Source organism: Anomaloglossus baeobatrachus, chromosome 11, assembly GCF_048569485.1.
Source record: "Anomaloglossus baeobatrachus isolate aAnoBae1 chromosome 11, aAnoBae1.hap1, whole genome shotgun sequence".
Classification (NCBI taxonomy): domain Eukaryota; kingdom Metazoa; phylum Chordata; class Amphibia; order Anura; family Aromobatidae; genus Anomaloglossus; species Anomaloglossus baeobatrachus.
The window spans coordinates 19,929,408-19,944,938 of NC_134363.1; the positions used below are offsets into that span (position 1 = coordinate 19,929,408).

The 15,531-nt window shown below is 47.1% G+C and overlaps 1 protein-coding gene across 3 annotated transcripts in view; it reads right to left on the reverse strand.

Annotated features, from left to right (window-relative positions):
* Positions 1–458: 458 nt before the first annotated feature.
* The window catches only part of LOC142257222 (B-cell receptor CD22-like), a 53,279-nt gene continuing 38,206 nt past the window's right edge, over positions 459–15,531 (reverse strand). For 2 of the 3 annotated variants that reach the window (XM_075329370.1, XM_075329371.1), the window contains exons 8-12: positions 4,693–4,723; positions 3,687–3,749; positions 3,495–3,542; positions 3,005–3,067; positions 459–1,702 (exon numbers count right to left, since the gene is read on the reverse strand). In XM_075329370.1, the coding sequence (XP_075185485.1) occupies positions 1,628–1,702; positions 3,005–3,067; positions 3,495–3,542; positions 3,687–3,749; positions 4,693–4,723 (280 nt within the window). In that variant the 3' untranslated portion in view covers positions 459–1,627. Of the gene's footprint in view, positions 1,703–3,004; positions 3,068–3,494; positions 3,543–3,686; positions 3,750–4,692; positions 4,724–15,531 lie in introns of those variants that run through there. The other variant, XR_012727599.1, reaches the window with a different exon arrangement.

The following is a 15,531-nucleotide window of genomic DNA, read 5'->3' on the forward strand; positions in this document are numbered from 1 at the left end:
GGCAATCAGTGACACCGATGAATAGGAAAAGCAGTGAATATGCATTACAGATAATTATCGGACCCGGAAGTAGCTCTGCCACCGTGGGATAATTGGTAAGTATGTACTGCTTTAACCCTTTTGCCTCCTTTTTTATTTTTACAGTGGCCAATCACAGCAATGCCAATACTTGACATGACTGTTATGGGCAGAGAGAGGATGGCTTTTGCCATCCGATCATTTAACAATCCTTGGCAAGATCGATGATTTTTGCAGTAAAAGATTGAATGTCTGATCCCGATCCGACCAAAGATCGTACAATTTTAACATTTTCCGATCTTTGCCAATCAGGATCACTCATCTCTTCCCAGGATGAAAGACAACAGTGCTAACCACTGAGCCACAATGTCTATCAGAATGAATAGTCCAAACTAAACGTCTCCACTGAGATATTTATTCTAGAATTACACATACGCTACATCCATGATCCCGCCTAGGTCATAGAGGCATCTGTGAAATATGGATCATCCCCTTATTAGAATATATATATATGTCTAAAAGTTTGGACACACCTCCTCATTCAAAGAGTTTTCTTTATTTTCATGACTCTAAATATTGTAGATTCACATTAAAAGCATCTAAACTATGAATTAAAACATGTGGAATGAAATACTTAAAAAAGTGTGAAACAACTGAAAATATGTCTTATGTTCTAGGTTTTTCAAAGCAGTCACCTTTTGCTTTGATCACTGCTTTGCACACTCTTGGCATTCTCTTGATGAGCTTCAAGAGGTAGTCACCGGAAATGGTTTTCCAACAGTCTTGAAGGAGTTCCCAGAAATGCTTAGCACTTGTTGGCCCTTTTGCCTTCACTCTGTGGTCCAGCTCACCCCAAACCATCTCGATTGGGTTGAGGTCTGGTGACTGTGGAGGCCAGGTCATCTGGCGTAGCACCCCATCACTCTCCTTCTTAGTCAAATAGCTCTTATACAGCCTGGAGGTGTGTTTGGGGTCATTGTCCTGTTGAAAAATAAATTATGGTCCAACTAAACGCAAACCGGATGGAATAGCACGCCGCTGCAAGATGCTGTGGTAGCCATGCTGGTTCTGTATGCCTTCAATTTTGAATAAATCCCCAACAGTGTCAGCAGCAAAGCACCCCCACACCATCACACCTCCTCCTCCATGCTTCACGGTGGGAACCAGGTATGTAGAGTCCATCCGTTCACCTTTTCTACAAAGACACGGTGGTTGGATCCAAAGATCTCAAATTTGGACTCATCAGACCAAAGCTCAGATTTCCACTGGTCTAATGTCCATTCCTTATGTTCTTTAGCCCAAACAAGTCTCTTCTGCTTGTTGCCTGTCCTTAGCAGTGATTTCCTAGCAGCTATTTTACCATGAAGGCCTGCTACACAAAGTCTCCTCTTAATAGTTGTTCTAGAGATGAGAAGGTGTGTCCAAACCTTTGGTCTGTACTGTATATATTTGTTCTTTATAACAGGTCACAAAAGATGCAATGAGAAAACCAAGAAATATACATTTATGATACCAAAGGCCAAGGCAGATACATTTTTTATGTTCTAAAAAGAAACCATTGGCCTCCATGAATATCGATGATGATTTTATTGTCATTTTCATCATTTTGTTAATGGACATTTTCATAATCGAGATTTGTTTTTACTTCAGATCCTACAGGAGTGGAGTCTGCAGGGGTCACAGGCTGTAAAATAAAAATATACAGTCAATGATGCAATATAAGTATGAATATATAATGGGAATATATAAAAAAACAAAATAATTAAATTACCAGTAAACAATATAATTATGTTGTACACAAAAAAAGACGTTCGTACTATTAATATATATACATAAATCATAGCATGAGATTATCTACCAGATAGGCAGTAAAGGCAGCAATTATCTAGGCTTGGCTTTGGTATAATCACGGCTACCTCATCTTCTTTGTCCAATGCTTTCTGAAGACCTAAGACTAATTGCTAAAGAAAACTCATAAGACATCCTTATATAAAGTCTTTGGCTTTGCTTCATCAAACTGTTTTCACCAATTGCTTGAAATGGCTCAAAATTTCTGGGCAACTTTGAGTTGTTACAAAATCCAAAAGGATATACATTCTCCATCATTAATTTTTTCAATTTCTTCACCCTAGGTGTGCCGTGGTCATTTACTATATATTGGATATATTTCTTTGACCTCCAAGCACCCACTATTCCAATTCTTGAGCCAGACCAAACCTTATTGCTACAACATCTTAAAGGCTATCCATTCTCGATCATCATTTTTTTAATTTCCTCACCCTAGGTGTGCCATGATCATTTACTATATATTGTATATATTTCTTTGACCTCCAAGCACCCACTATTCCAATACTTGAGCCAGACCGAACCTTATTGCTACAACATCTTAAAGGATATCCATTCTCCATCATTATTTTTTTAATTTCCTCACCCTATGTGTTCAGTGGTCATTTGCTATATAATGGAAATATTTCTTTGACCTCCGAGCATCCACTATTCCAACAGTTGAGCCAGACCTAACCTTATTGCTACAAAATGTTGTGACATTCTTCATTCTTACACCGGTCCTGGCCAAGTTTTTTTTTTAATGGGTGGAGCTTCACATGGAGGGGGCGTGACCAAGTATAGTCAGCAAATTTAGCATTATTTACTCCACAAAGATAGCATTATATATGAAATATATTGTAGTCCGTGACTGGTGCACATTACATGTAGTGGTGCAGTGCACTGGAAAGAAGGACTACATTCATTGCAAGGCTTTTTAATAAATTTAATGCATCTTTTCCAATTCACCATTCATCAATAATGTAATATAAAATGCTACTCTTGGTAAAATGGGGACAATGTCTGTAATTTCCAAAAAATAGACTTTTACACAGGATTGAGTCGATCAGTTGTCCAAACACAAATTACCATTCAGTAAAGTAGAAAATGGTAGATCTAGGCAGAACTACTTTATCAGATGTCATTATATCAATCTTGTTACCTTCAATTGATCATATGTTTCTGTAATCTCTGATCTCCTCAGGTCGGTATATGTGGCTTCAGTCTGTGGGAAGAAAAAGTTGCAAATATTTTTTTCTTCAGTTAAAGGGGCTTTCCACTGCTCAGATAATGTGATGCTCGACACTATGTGGCATAATGTAATGCTTGTTACTAGGTGGTGCTAGGTACCACTTGCATGCAGTGTGAACAGAGAGGTAGTCAAACAAGCCAGGATCGGGAACCAGGAGGACATGACAAGACACAGGGAGGAGGCAGAGATGACATCAAGATACAGGCCAAGGGTCAGGATACCAGGGGAGTACATTTAGTATACAGGGAGCAGGAGGAGACGTGGTCAGGAGAAGGTCCGAGGTCAGAAGCCAGGAGGTAACGCCAAAGTCTGGGGGGCGGGCAGAGCAGAGTCAAATGCAGTCCAGGGTTGAGAAACCAAGATCAAATAACTGTACACAACAGAAGCCAAGAGCACTCACTGTGGAACCAGGAAATACGACTGGTGAAATTTCTGACGAGTTTGCTCCCTAATAAAGAAGAGTAATCACAAGACTGAGCCGATAAGTTGTCCAGACACAAATTACCAAACTTAGCTCCTACTACCATTTAGTAGAATATGCTAGATCTAGGCAGAACTACTTTATCAGATGTCATTCTATCAATCTTGTTACCTTCAATTGATCATATGTTTCTGTAATCTTTGATATATCCAGGTCGGTATATGTGGCTTCAGTCTGCAGGAACAAAAGTATTTAAAAAAAATTCTTCAGTTAAAGGGGCTGTCCACTACTCAGTCAAACCCTTGTCTTTCCCCATTTTTGGCCCTATTAAAATAAAAAAAAGCTTATGCTCACCTCCTGTGCCAAGCCATTTTTTGCAGTGCCAGTGATCGCGTTCCTGGGGCTCACATGAGGCTGTTACATTATGTGAGCGCTGAGCCCAATCATTGCCGGCATCCCTCTCTCTGCCTTCAGATGTATGAGTCATCAACAGGAAGTGAAAGATCCAGCTGCCGCCCACTTCCTGTTGATTACTCATATGTTCGGGGGCAGAAATAGGGATACCGGCAGTGATTGGGCTCATGGCTCACATGATGACCCAACATCATGTGAGCCCCCGAAGAGTAAGTGCCGACTCCACTAGCAGGATAACGGTACGGGAGTTGAGTATAAGTTTTTTTATTTTATTGGAGCAAAAAAATGGGGACTGAGAAGGGATAGTCCTAGTAGTGGACAACACCTTTAAGAGAAATAGTTACACAACATGAGAACTTTAGATAAAGGAAAGTCTACTGTGTTAGATTGAAGAACATGTAGTGAGCTCTTGTAGTCTCAACTTGTAGTATTCTTAAAGGAAACGTTTCACCTATCTGAGAAAACCAATCTTATATATTTAATCTGCATGTTAAATGTCTTCTTTGAGAGGTCCAACCTCTAATCAACCATTTTTAATCAACTTTTGGGTGTTTTTTTTCTCATTCAGAGAGTTTGTAGTTTATTACCTTCACGTGTTAATCCCCGAACATCTTATCTATCACATGTAAGAAAGTGGCCCTCCATGTTATTATATCCATCATGGAAGACAATATCAAGAGCCGGTCTATAGTTATGGATCGCCATTACTTTTTATAGATGAGAACCTGTGCTTTCTACAGTATAATACCTATATGTCACTTACCTCTGTTTTCTCCTGTTTCTTCTGCTTGTTTCTTCGGAAACAGAAAATATGAAGACTTGTTAGTGCTGGTGACTAAATGTTAAATAATGAAGTAAATAAAACTAAATATATATATTTTTATTATTTTTTTTCTACTCACTTAATTGGGCACAATTTGTTAGGGGTGTACTCAGTTTTGCTGTTGGCGGTATAGACATTAATGGCTGTGTGTTCGGTTCTGAAGATGGCACCAAATTTACACTTTATACAAGCTTGGCACTGACTACTGTACATTGTATCACAGGGTCAGAGCTTCAGTGTTGTCACAGGAAAAGATATAAAATATTTACAAAATGTGAGGGGTGTACTGATTTTGTCATATACTAGACATATCTATATATATAAGAGCCGTTTTGATTACTCGTGGTTACTCACTAATCCCTCCTCTCCATGTGACGTCATCACAGCAGAGCCATCCCACACATCTACTCGTATGCACCGCCACCGCCTCCTCCTCTCCTGCCATGCCTCCTCTCCTGTGGATCTGCCCGCCTGCTCCTGGCCACGTTCCAGAGCTTCGTGTACCCGATGCCTGCCGTGCACCCGCTGGGAAACCCACCAATATTCAAGGCTACAGTGTAGTGTAACGCTGATTAGCCAATCACGGTGATTAACCCTTACACCGCCAGCCTGCCAGGAAAGTCGCCAAAATTCAAGGCTGCAGTGGAGTCACAGTGATTAACCCTTACACCGCCAGCCCACTGGGAAACCCAATATTCATGGCTGCAGTATAGTGCCACGGGGATTAACCCCCACACCCCCAACCCACCGGGAAACCCGCCAATATTCAACTCTGCAGTGTAGTGCCACAGTGATTAACCCTTAAACCCCCAGCTGTATAAAGCTAGCTGTATAGAGATCGGAGCACTGTATACCCTTGACCAGGGATGTGAGCTGTATACCCTTGGGGGAAAGCTGTATACCCTTGGGGAAGTGTAGCTGTATAGCCTTGGGAGAGGGGAGCTGTATACGCTTGGAGGGAGGGGAGCTGTATACCCTTGAAGGGAGGGGAGCTGTATACCCTTGAAGGGAGGGGAGCGGTATACCCTTGAAGGGAGAGCTGTATACCATTTGGGGAAGGACAGCTGTACACCCTTGGGGGAGGACAGCTTTATACTTTAGGAGGAAGCTATATACAAGGGAGCTTAGCTGTATACCCTTGGGGGAGGAGAGCTTTATACCCTTGAAGATGACAGCTGTATACCTTAGGGGAGAGCTATATACTAGGGAGGTGAGCTGTATACCCTTGGGGAGAGCTGTATAACCTTGGGGGAGAGCTGTATACCAGGGAGATGAACTGTATACCCTTGTGGGGGAAAAGAGCTGTTGCCCTTACAGAGAAGAGCTGTATACCCTTGAGGTGAGGGAGCCTGTATACCCTTGGGGGAAAGCTGTATACTCTTGAGGGAGGGGAGCTGTTTGCTCTTCGGGGGAAGGTAGCTGTATACCCTTGGGGGGAAGGGAGCTGTTTATCCTTGAGAGGAGAGCTGTATACCCTTTGGGGGAAGGACAGCTGTATAGCCTTGGGGGAGGAGGACAGCTATATACCTTTGGGGGAGCTATATACCAGGGAGATGAGCTGTATACCCTTGGGGAGAGGAGAGCTGTATACCCTTTAGCCAAGTGTTAGCTGGCTGAGCACAGCTAGTATATATATATATATATATATATATATATATATATATTGTGAGGTAGCACGGTCGGCTGCGCAGCAGAAGACACGGGATCCAGGCATTAAGGTTCACAGCACACGGTTTTAATGTCCAAACAAAAGTCCACAACAATATACATGTGCCTCTCCAGCAGAGAACTCAGGGAGTTGTGTTCACTTCCTCACACCCGGCACACCTGCCCTTGTTCCTGTTTCCATTTAACCCTTCCTTCAGCCTGTAGGGAAACAGCATTAACCCTAGAGTGGATTCACTTTCTATCATGGAGTGAGCACAACCGAGGCGAGACATACCGGCCGTCATAGATAACCCCGGTCACAGTCTCACATACCCCCCCTCAGTTCAAGCGTGCGGGGTTGAACTCCCGCCATCAAACATGGGCCACGGGACAAGGCATCGGCGTTGCCCTGCAACCTACCGGCCCTATGTTCAACCGTAAACCGGAAGTTCTGCCGAGAAAGGAACCACCGGGTAACCCGGGCATTCCGTTCCTTGGCGGACCTCATCCAGACCAGTGGAGAGTGATCCGTCACCAAGCGAAACTGCCGTCCCAGCAGGTAATAGCGTAGGGACTCCAAGGCCCACTTGATCGCCAGGCACTCCTTCTCCACTACGCTATAATTCCGCTCGGGAGGGGTGAGCTTCCTACTTAAGAAGGTGACGGGGTGTTCCTCCCCCTGAACCACCTGAGACAGCACTGCCCCCAGGCCGACCTCCGAGGCGTCAGTCTGTACTATGAACTCCTTCCGTAAATCAGGGTGTACAAGAACGGGCTGTCCGCACAGGACCCCCTTCAGGGCCCCGAAGGAGTCCTCGGCCTGCGGAGTCCAGCGCACCATGACGGACTTCTTGCCTTTGAGAAGGTCCGTCAAGGGGGCTGATAGTCCCGCAAAATCCTTTACAAACCTCCTGTAGTATCCCACGATACCCAAGAAGGCCCTAACCTGCTTCGTGGTCAGGGGTCTAGGCCACTTCTGGATCGCCTCAACCTTGTTAACTTGAGGCTTAATCACTCCTTGGCCTATCACGTAGCTCAAGTAGCGGGCTTCCGTGAGTCCCAACGCACATTTCTTGGGATTGGCTGTCAATCCAGCTGTTCGAAGCGCGTCCACCACCGCTTGTACCTGTTCCAAGTGGGTCTGCCACTCGGAGCTGTAAATAATGATGTCATCAAGGTACGCTGATGCATACGCCTGGTGGGGTTCCAGCACTAAGTCCATCAACCTCTGGAATGTGGCCGGAGCGCCATGTAACCCAAAAGGCAAGACAACATAGTGGAAGAGACCCTCTGGCGTAACAAAAGCGGTTTTCTCCTTGGCGGACTCCGTCAGTGGCACCTGCCAGTACCCCTTGGTCAGGTCGAGCGTGGTAAAATATCGCGCCTGTCCCAGCCTATCAATCAGCTCATCCACCCGGGGCATGGGGTAGAGATCGAACTTGGATATTTCGTTCAATCCCCTAAAGTCATTGCAGAACCTTAAGGAGCCATCGGGTTTTGGTATTAGGACAATCGGACTAGCCCATTCACTTCGGGATTTTTCGATGACCCCCAGGCGTAACATTGTCTTTACTTCCTCCGATATGGCTTGTCGTCGAGCCTCCGGTACCCGGTATGACTTCAGGCGTACCTTCAGGTGGGGCTTGGTGACAATATCATGTCGTATCAGACTGGTCCTACCGGGCAGCTCGGAGAAGACATCGGGGTTCTGCTGAACCAACCGTCTGGCCTCTCGCCTCTGTTGCTTGGTGAGGGCTTCTCCAATCCTTACTTCCGGTTCGTCCTCTCCGGAGGCCGCTGGAGCCGGATGTGAACGACCCGAAGAGGAGGGAGATGGGGAAAAAACAGCCATCAGGCTTTCCCGTTCCTGCCAAGGTTTTAATAGGTTGACATGGTATATTTGTTCAGGTTTCCGCCTACCGGGCTGCAATACTTTATAGTTAACCACCCCGACTCTCTCCTTTATCTCGTAGGGGCCTTGCCACTGAGCCAGGAATTTACTCTCCACCGTGGGGATTAATACCAACACCCGATCCCCGGGTTTAAAGGTCCGCACGGTGGCTTGTCTATTGTAGCGGCCACTTTGCGCGGCCTGAGCCTCCTGTAAATGCTCCTTCACAATTGGCATGACCACGCTTATGCGGTTCTGCATACCCAAAATGTGTTCAATCACACTTTTATGGGGGGTGGGCTCTTGCTCCCATGTTTCCTTTGCCAGGTCCAACAATCCCCGGGGATGTCGCCCGTATAACAATTCAAAAGGCGAAAACCCCGTGGATGCCTGTGGCACCTCACGGATGGCAAACATCAAATAGGGAAGCATCATATCCCAGTCTTTCCCGTCTTTTGAAATCACCCTTTTTAGCATGGTTTTCAGAGTTTTATTGAAACGCTCGACTAAACCGTCCGTTTGAGGATGATACACAGACGTACGCAACTGCTTGATCTGGAGTAGCCGGCATAGCTCTTTGGTCACTTTAGACATGAATGGGGTCCCCTGATCCGTCAGGATCGCCTTGGGCAACCCCACCCGGCAGAACACCGCAAACAACTCCCGAGCTATAAGCTTGGCTGCAGTATGTCTGAGAGGTATCGCCTCGGGATACCGGGTGGCATAGTCAACGATCACTAGGATGTGTTGGTGCCCTCGAGCGGACTTTACGAGGGGCCCCACCAGATCCATCCCTATCCGTTCAAAAGGGACTTCTATAATGGGTAACGGTACCAACGGACTGCGAAAATGGGTCAGGGGTGCGGTAAGCTGACACTCCGGGCAGGTTTCGCAGAACCGTTTTACCTCCCCAAAGACCCCGGGCCAATAGAACCTTTGCAATATTCGCTCCTGCGTTTTCTTGACCCCTAGGTGGCCACTCATCAGGTGTTTATGAGCCAAGTCGAGGACCCGCCGGCGATACGGCTGGGGCACCACCAACTGTTCTACCCCCACGCCCCGTATTTCATCTACCCGGTAGAGTAAATCTTGCTTAAGAGCGAAATGGGGGTACCTTACCTGGGCACCGGGCAGCTGTGCCACCCCGTCAACTATTGTCACCCGACTCCGGGCATGTATTAACGTAGGGTCCTGGAGTTGGGCTGTCCCAAACGTATCCGGGGACGCCTCCAACTCCGGGATGGGCTCGACCATCTCAGCCTCTCCTGCCAATACCTCTAGGGGTGACCTATCGGGTTCACACTCTGTCCCTATCATGGTGACCCCTACGGCAGGCGTCCCGGATTCAGGATTGTAGGGCTCAGGTCCCGGACTGACCAATATCTGAGGGGACTTAGGGGGTCCCCTCCATAAAGTCCAAAAATAGGGCAGATCCCTTCCTAGGATCACGTCATAAGGAAGAGTGTTAAGAAGTCCCACCTCATGTTGCACCTGACCGCAAGGTGCTGTGATGGTGACAATCCCCGTGGGATAGTCTCGGCGGTCCCCATGTATGCAAACCACCCCCACGGTACGTCCTGTGGCCTTTACTTTAGCCCTCAAGGTGGATCGCACAAGGGTCACTAAGCTTCCGGAATCCAACAATCCTGTAACCGGACATCCATTCACCTGTATTTGGCACAAGTGGGGCTCCGTCTCTGGGGAGACCAGGTCAGCGGTACACACCACCTGAGCATACATTGAACCCCGCCGGGTAACCCCACAATCCATGGGCTCCGTGGTGAGGGGACACTGGGCTTCCATATGTCCCACCCGCTGGCACCGCCAACATCTAATGGGGACGGAAACCCCCTTGACGGGTTGTCGTTTAGGGTACAGAACCTTCCGGACCTTAGGAATGGCGGCCGCGGCCTCAGACGGGGCGGTAGGGGACTCCTGCACCGTTGTCAGCGGTGGGTCCTTGGCCCTAGGCTTGGAGGGGCCGGACCGACGGGCGGTACGCAAAGTCTCAGTGTCCCGTATCAAGTCCTGCGTAGCCACATGCCGCTCTACCAGGGACACTAATTGGTCCAGGGTACTCGGGTCACCCTGTCCTACCCACCGTTGAACGGTGACGGGTAAAGTGCGCACAAAACGATCCACTACTACCCTTTCCACCATTTGCGCCGGGCTCAGAGTGTCAGGCTGCAACCACTTTTTTACAAGATGCAACAAGTCATAGGCCTGGGAGCAGACGGGTTTGGCTTCCTCATAGAACCACTGATTTACCCTCTGAGCCCGTACATAGGTATTCACCCCCAACCGAGCCAGTATTTCGGCTTTTAGGGGCACATAGTCAATGGCGTCCTCGGTACAGAGGTCCAGGTACGCTTTTTGGGGTTCCCCCGTCAGATAGGGCGACAATACCTCAGCCCACTGGGGGGTCGGTAGCTTTTCCCGCTCGGCCACCCGCTCAAACACCGCCAGGAACGCTTCCACATCATCCCCCGGGGTCATCTTTTGCAATGCTTGTCTCACCGCTTTCCGGACGCTGCCGTTGTCACCCGGTCCCGGGGTTGTTGCTGCTGGTCCGGCACGGATCGACTTGGCCAGGAGAACCATCTGTTCTTGGTGCCTTTTTTCCTGCGCTTGCAAGGATTGCTGCTGACGTTCCAACGCCCGGAGCAGGTGTGCATTGGTCTGTTGTTGCTGTGCATTAGCCTGTTGTTGCTGTGCATTAGCCTGAGCCAGCTGCTGTAGTATGTCCTCCATGGCGTCACCGGGTTTGGGCTGTAGTATAGCCGCTCGAATCCAGGACATGTGCTACTGGGTCACCAGGGATGGATGCTACACCTCACCGGCTGGTATGCCCGCATTCTCCACCATATGTGAGGTAGCACGGTCGGCTGCGCAGCAGAAGACACGGGATCCAGGCATTAAGGTTCACAGCACACGGTTTTAATGTCCAAACAAAAGTCCACAACAATATACATGTGCCTCTCCAGCAGAGAACTCAGGGAGTTGTGTTCACTCCCTCACACCCGGCACACCTGCCCTTGTTCCTGTTTCCATTTAACCCTTCCTTCAGCCTGTAGGGAAACAGCATTAACCCTAGAGTGGATTCACTTTCTATCATGGAGTGAGCACAACCGAGGCGAGACATACCGGCCGTCATAGATAACCCCGGTCACAGTCTCACAATATATATATATATATATATATATATATATATATATATATATATATATATGCTGTAGTGTGTTGTAATCACAGTCACCGCTGTGACTGCAACACAAGATAGAAGAGCATGGACTTGGTTAAGATATTTGACCAAGTATTTTTGTTTAAAGGGAACCTGTCAGTTCCCATATGCCTTGTAAGCTACAAGAATGGTGATGTGTAGAGTTGAGCGCGGTTCGTGGTTCGTGGTTCTCCAGTTCGCGGCTCGAGTGATTTTGGGGCATGTTCTAGATCGAACTAGAACTCGAGCTTTTTGCAAAAGCTCGGTAGTTCTAGAAACGTTCGAGAACGGTTCTAGCAGCCAAAAAACAGCTAAATCATAGCTTGGTTTCTGCTGTAATAGTGTAAGTCACTCTGTGAATCAAACTATTATCACATTTCAGTGTATAGTGTGCGTGAACAGCGCCTTCAGATCACTGCTGTTTCTATAATGGCGATCGCCATTTTTTTTTTTTTTTTTTTCTTGTCTTCCTTCCCTAAGCGCGCGCGTCTTGTGGGGCGGGCCAGCATGTCAGCCAATCCCAGACACACACACAGCTAAGTGGACTTTGAGCCAGAGAAGCAACGGCATGTGTGATAGGATCTGCATGTCACATGTCCCTGCATTATAAAACCGGACATTTTCTTCACGGACGCCATTATCTGCCTTCTGCGTCTTTGGTGTCAGACATCACTGTCGCAGCTCCGTCTTCCTGAGTCCTATAGCCGATACAGCTGTATGCGCTGCATACACAGCGTTAGACAGCTTAGGGAGAGCACTTTATAGCAGTCCTTTTAAGGGCTCCAACCGGCAGGGTCAGAGAGCCATAGGTGACAGGTCCTGCAAACAGCAACAGCGTCTGTGTAGCCCAGGTCAGGGATTTCCTACCTGCATTTCACCATTAGGAGGGAATAGAAAGGCAGGCTTCCATTCCTCTACCCAGAGCACCACAATCCTGCCACTGTACCCTCTTGTCCTCTGCACACTCCAACTGATAACTAAGCCATTATACTAGCAAACACTCAGTGTACCTAGTGGCATCCTATACGTGGCTATTGGACTTTGCTATAGTCCCACTAGTGCAAAGACATTTGCAGAGCGCGTCTGCCTGCATTGCACACTACAACTCATTCTAACCAAGCCATTATACTAGCAAACACTCAGTGTACCTAGTGGCATCCTATACGTGGCTATTGGACTTTGCTATAGTCCCACTAGTGCAAAGACATTTGCAGAGCGCGTCTGCCTGCATTGCACACTACAACTCATTCTAACCAAGCCATTATACTAGCAAACACTCAGTGTACCTAGTGGCATCCTATACGTGGCTATTGGACTTTGCTATAGTCCCACTAGTGCAAAGACATTTGCAGAGCGCGTCTGCCTGCGTTGCACACTACAACTCATTCTAACCAAGCCATTATACTAGCAAACACTCAGTGTACCTAGTGGCATCCTATACGTGGCTATTGGACTTTGCTATAGTCCCACTAGTGCAAAGACATTTGCAGAGCGCGTCTGCCTGCATTGCACACTACAACTCATTCTAACCAAGCCATTATACTAGCAAACACTCAGTGTACCTAGTGGCATCCTATACGTGGCTATTGGACTTTGCTATAGTCCCACTAGTGCAAAGACATTTGCAGAGCGCGTCTGCCTGCGTTGCACACTACAACTCATTCTAACCAAGCCATTATACTAGCAAACACTCAGTGTACCTAGTGGCATCCTATACGTGGCTATTGGACTTTGCTATAGTCCCACTAGTGCAAAGACATTTGCAGAGCGCGTCTGCCTGCGTTGCACACTACAACTCATTCTAACCAAGCCATTATACTAGCAAACACTCAGTGTACCTAGTGGCATCCTATACGTGGCTATTGGACTTTGCTATAGTCCCACTAGTGCAAAGACATTTGCAGAGCGCGTCTGCCTGCGTTGCACACTCCAACTCATTCTAACCAAGCCATTATACTAGCAAACACTCAGTGTACCTAGTGGCATCCTATACGTGGCTATTGGACTTTGCTATAGTCCCACTAGTGCAAAGACATTTGCAGAGCGCGTCTGCCTGCGTTGCACACTACAACTCATTCTAACCAAGCCATTATACTAGCAAACACTCAGTGTACCTAGTGGCATCCTATACGTGGCTATTGGACTTTGCTATAGTCCCACTAGTGCAAAGACATTTGCAGAGCGCGTCTGCCTGCGTTGCACACTACAACTCATTCTAACCAAGCCATTATACTAGCAAACACTCAGTGTACCTAGTGGCATCCTATACGTGGCTATTGGACTTTGCTATAGTCCCACTAGTGCAAAGACATTTGCAGAGCGCGTCTGCCTGCGTTGCACACTACAACTCATTCTAACCAAGCCATTATACTAGCAAACACTCAGTGTACCTAGTGGCATCCTATACCTGGCTATTGGACTTTGCTATAGTCCCACTAGTGCAAAGACATTTGCAGAGCGCGTCTGCCTGCGTTGCACACTACAACTCATTCTAACCAAGCCATTATACTAGCAAACACTCAGTGTACCTAGTGGCATCCTATACGTGGCTATTGGACTTTGCTATAGTCCCACTAGTGCAAAGACATTTGCAGAGCGCGTCTGCCTGCGTTGCACACTACAACTCATTCTAACCAAGCCATTATACTAGCAAACACTCAGTGTACCTAGTGGCATCCTATACGTGGCTATTGGACTTTGCTATAGTCCCACTAGTGCAAAGACATTTGCAGAGCGCGTCTGCCTGCGTTGCACACTACAACTCATTCTAACCAAGCCATTATACTAGCAAACACTCAGTGTACCTAGTGGCATCCTATACGTGGCTATTGGACTTTGCTATAGTCCCACTAGTGCAAAGACATTTGCAGAGCGCGTCTGCCTGCGTTGCACACTACAACTCATTCTAACCAAGCCATTATACTAGCAAACACTCAGTGTACCTAGTGGCATCCTATACCTGGCTATTGGACTTTGCTATAGTCCCACTAGTGCAAAGACATTTGCAGAGCGCGTCTGCCTGCGTTGCACACTACAACTCATTCTAACCAAGCCATTATACTAGCAAACACTCAGTGTACCTAGTGGCATCCTATACGTGGCTATTGGACTTTGCTATAGTCCCACTAGTGCAAAGACATTTGCAGAGCGCGTCTGCCTGCGTTGCACACTACAACTCATTCTAACCAAGCCATTATACTAGCAAACACTCAGTGTACCTAGTGGCATCCTATACGTGGCTATTGGACTTTGCTATAGTCCCACTAGTGCAAAGACATTTGCAGAGCGCGTCTGCCTGCGTTGCACACTACAACTCATTCTAACCAAGCCATTATACTAGCAAACACTCAGTGTACCTAGTGGCATCCTATACGTGGCTATTGGACTTTGCTATAGTCCCACTAGTGCAAAGACATTTGCAGAGCGCGTCTGCCTGCGTTGCACACTACAACTCATTCTAACCAAGCCATTATACTAGCAAACACTCAGTGTACCTAGTGGCATCCTATACGTGGCTATTGGACTTTGCTATAGTCCCACTAGTGCAAAGACATTTGCAGAGCGCGTCTGCCTGCGTTGCACACTCCAACTCATTCTAACCAAGCCATTATACTAGCAAACACTCAGTGTACCTAGTGGCATCCTATACGTGGCTATTGGACTTTGCTATAGTCCCACTAGTGCAAAGACATTTGCAGAGCGCGTCTGCCTGCGTTGCACACTACAACTCATTCTAACCAAGCCATTATACTAGCAAACACTCAGTGTACCTAGTGGCATCCTATACGTGGCTATTGGACTTTGCTATAGTCCCACTAGTGCAAAGACATTTGCAGAGCGCGTCTGCCTGCGTTGCACACTACAACTCATTCTAACCAAGCCATTATACTAGCAAACACTCAGTGTACCTAGTGGCATCCTATACGTGGCTATTGGACTTTGCTATAGTCCCACTAGTGCAAAGACATTTGCAGAGCGCGTCTGCCTGCGTTGCACACTACAACTCATTCTAACCAAGCCA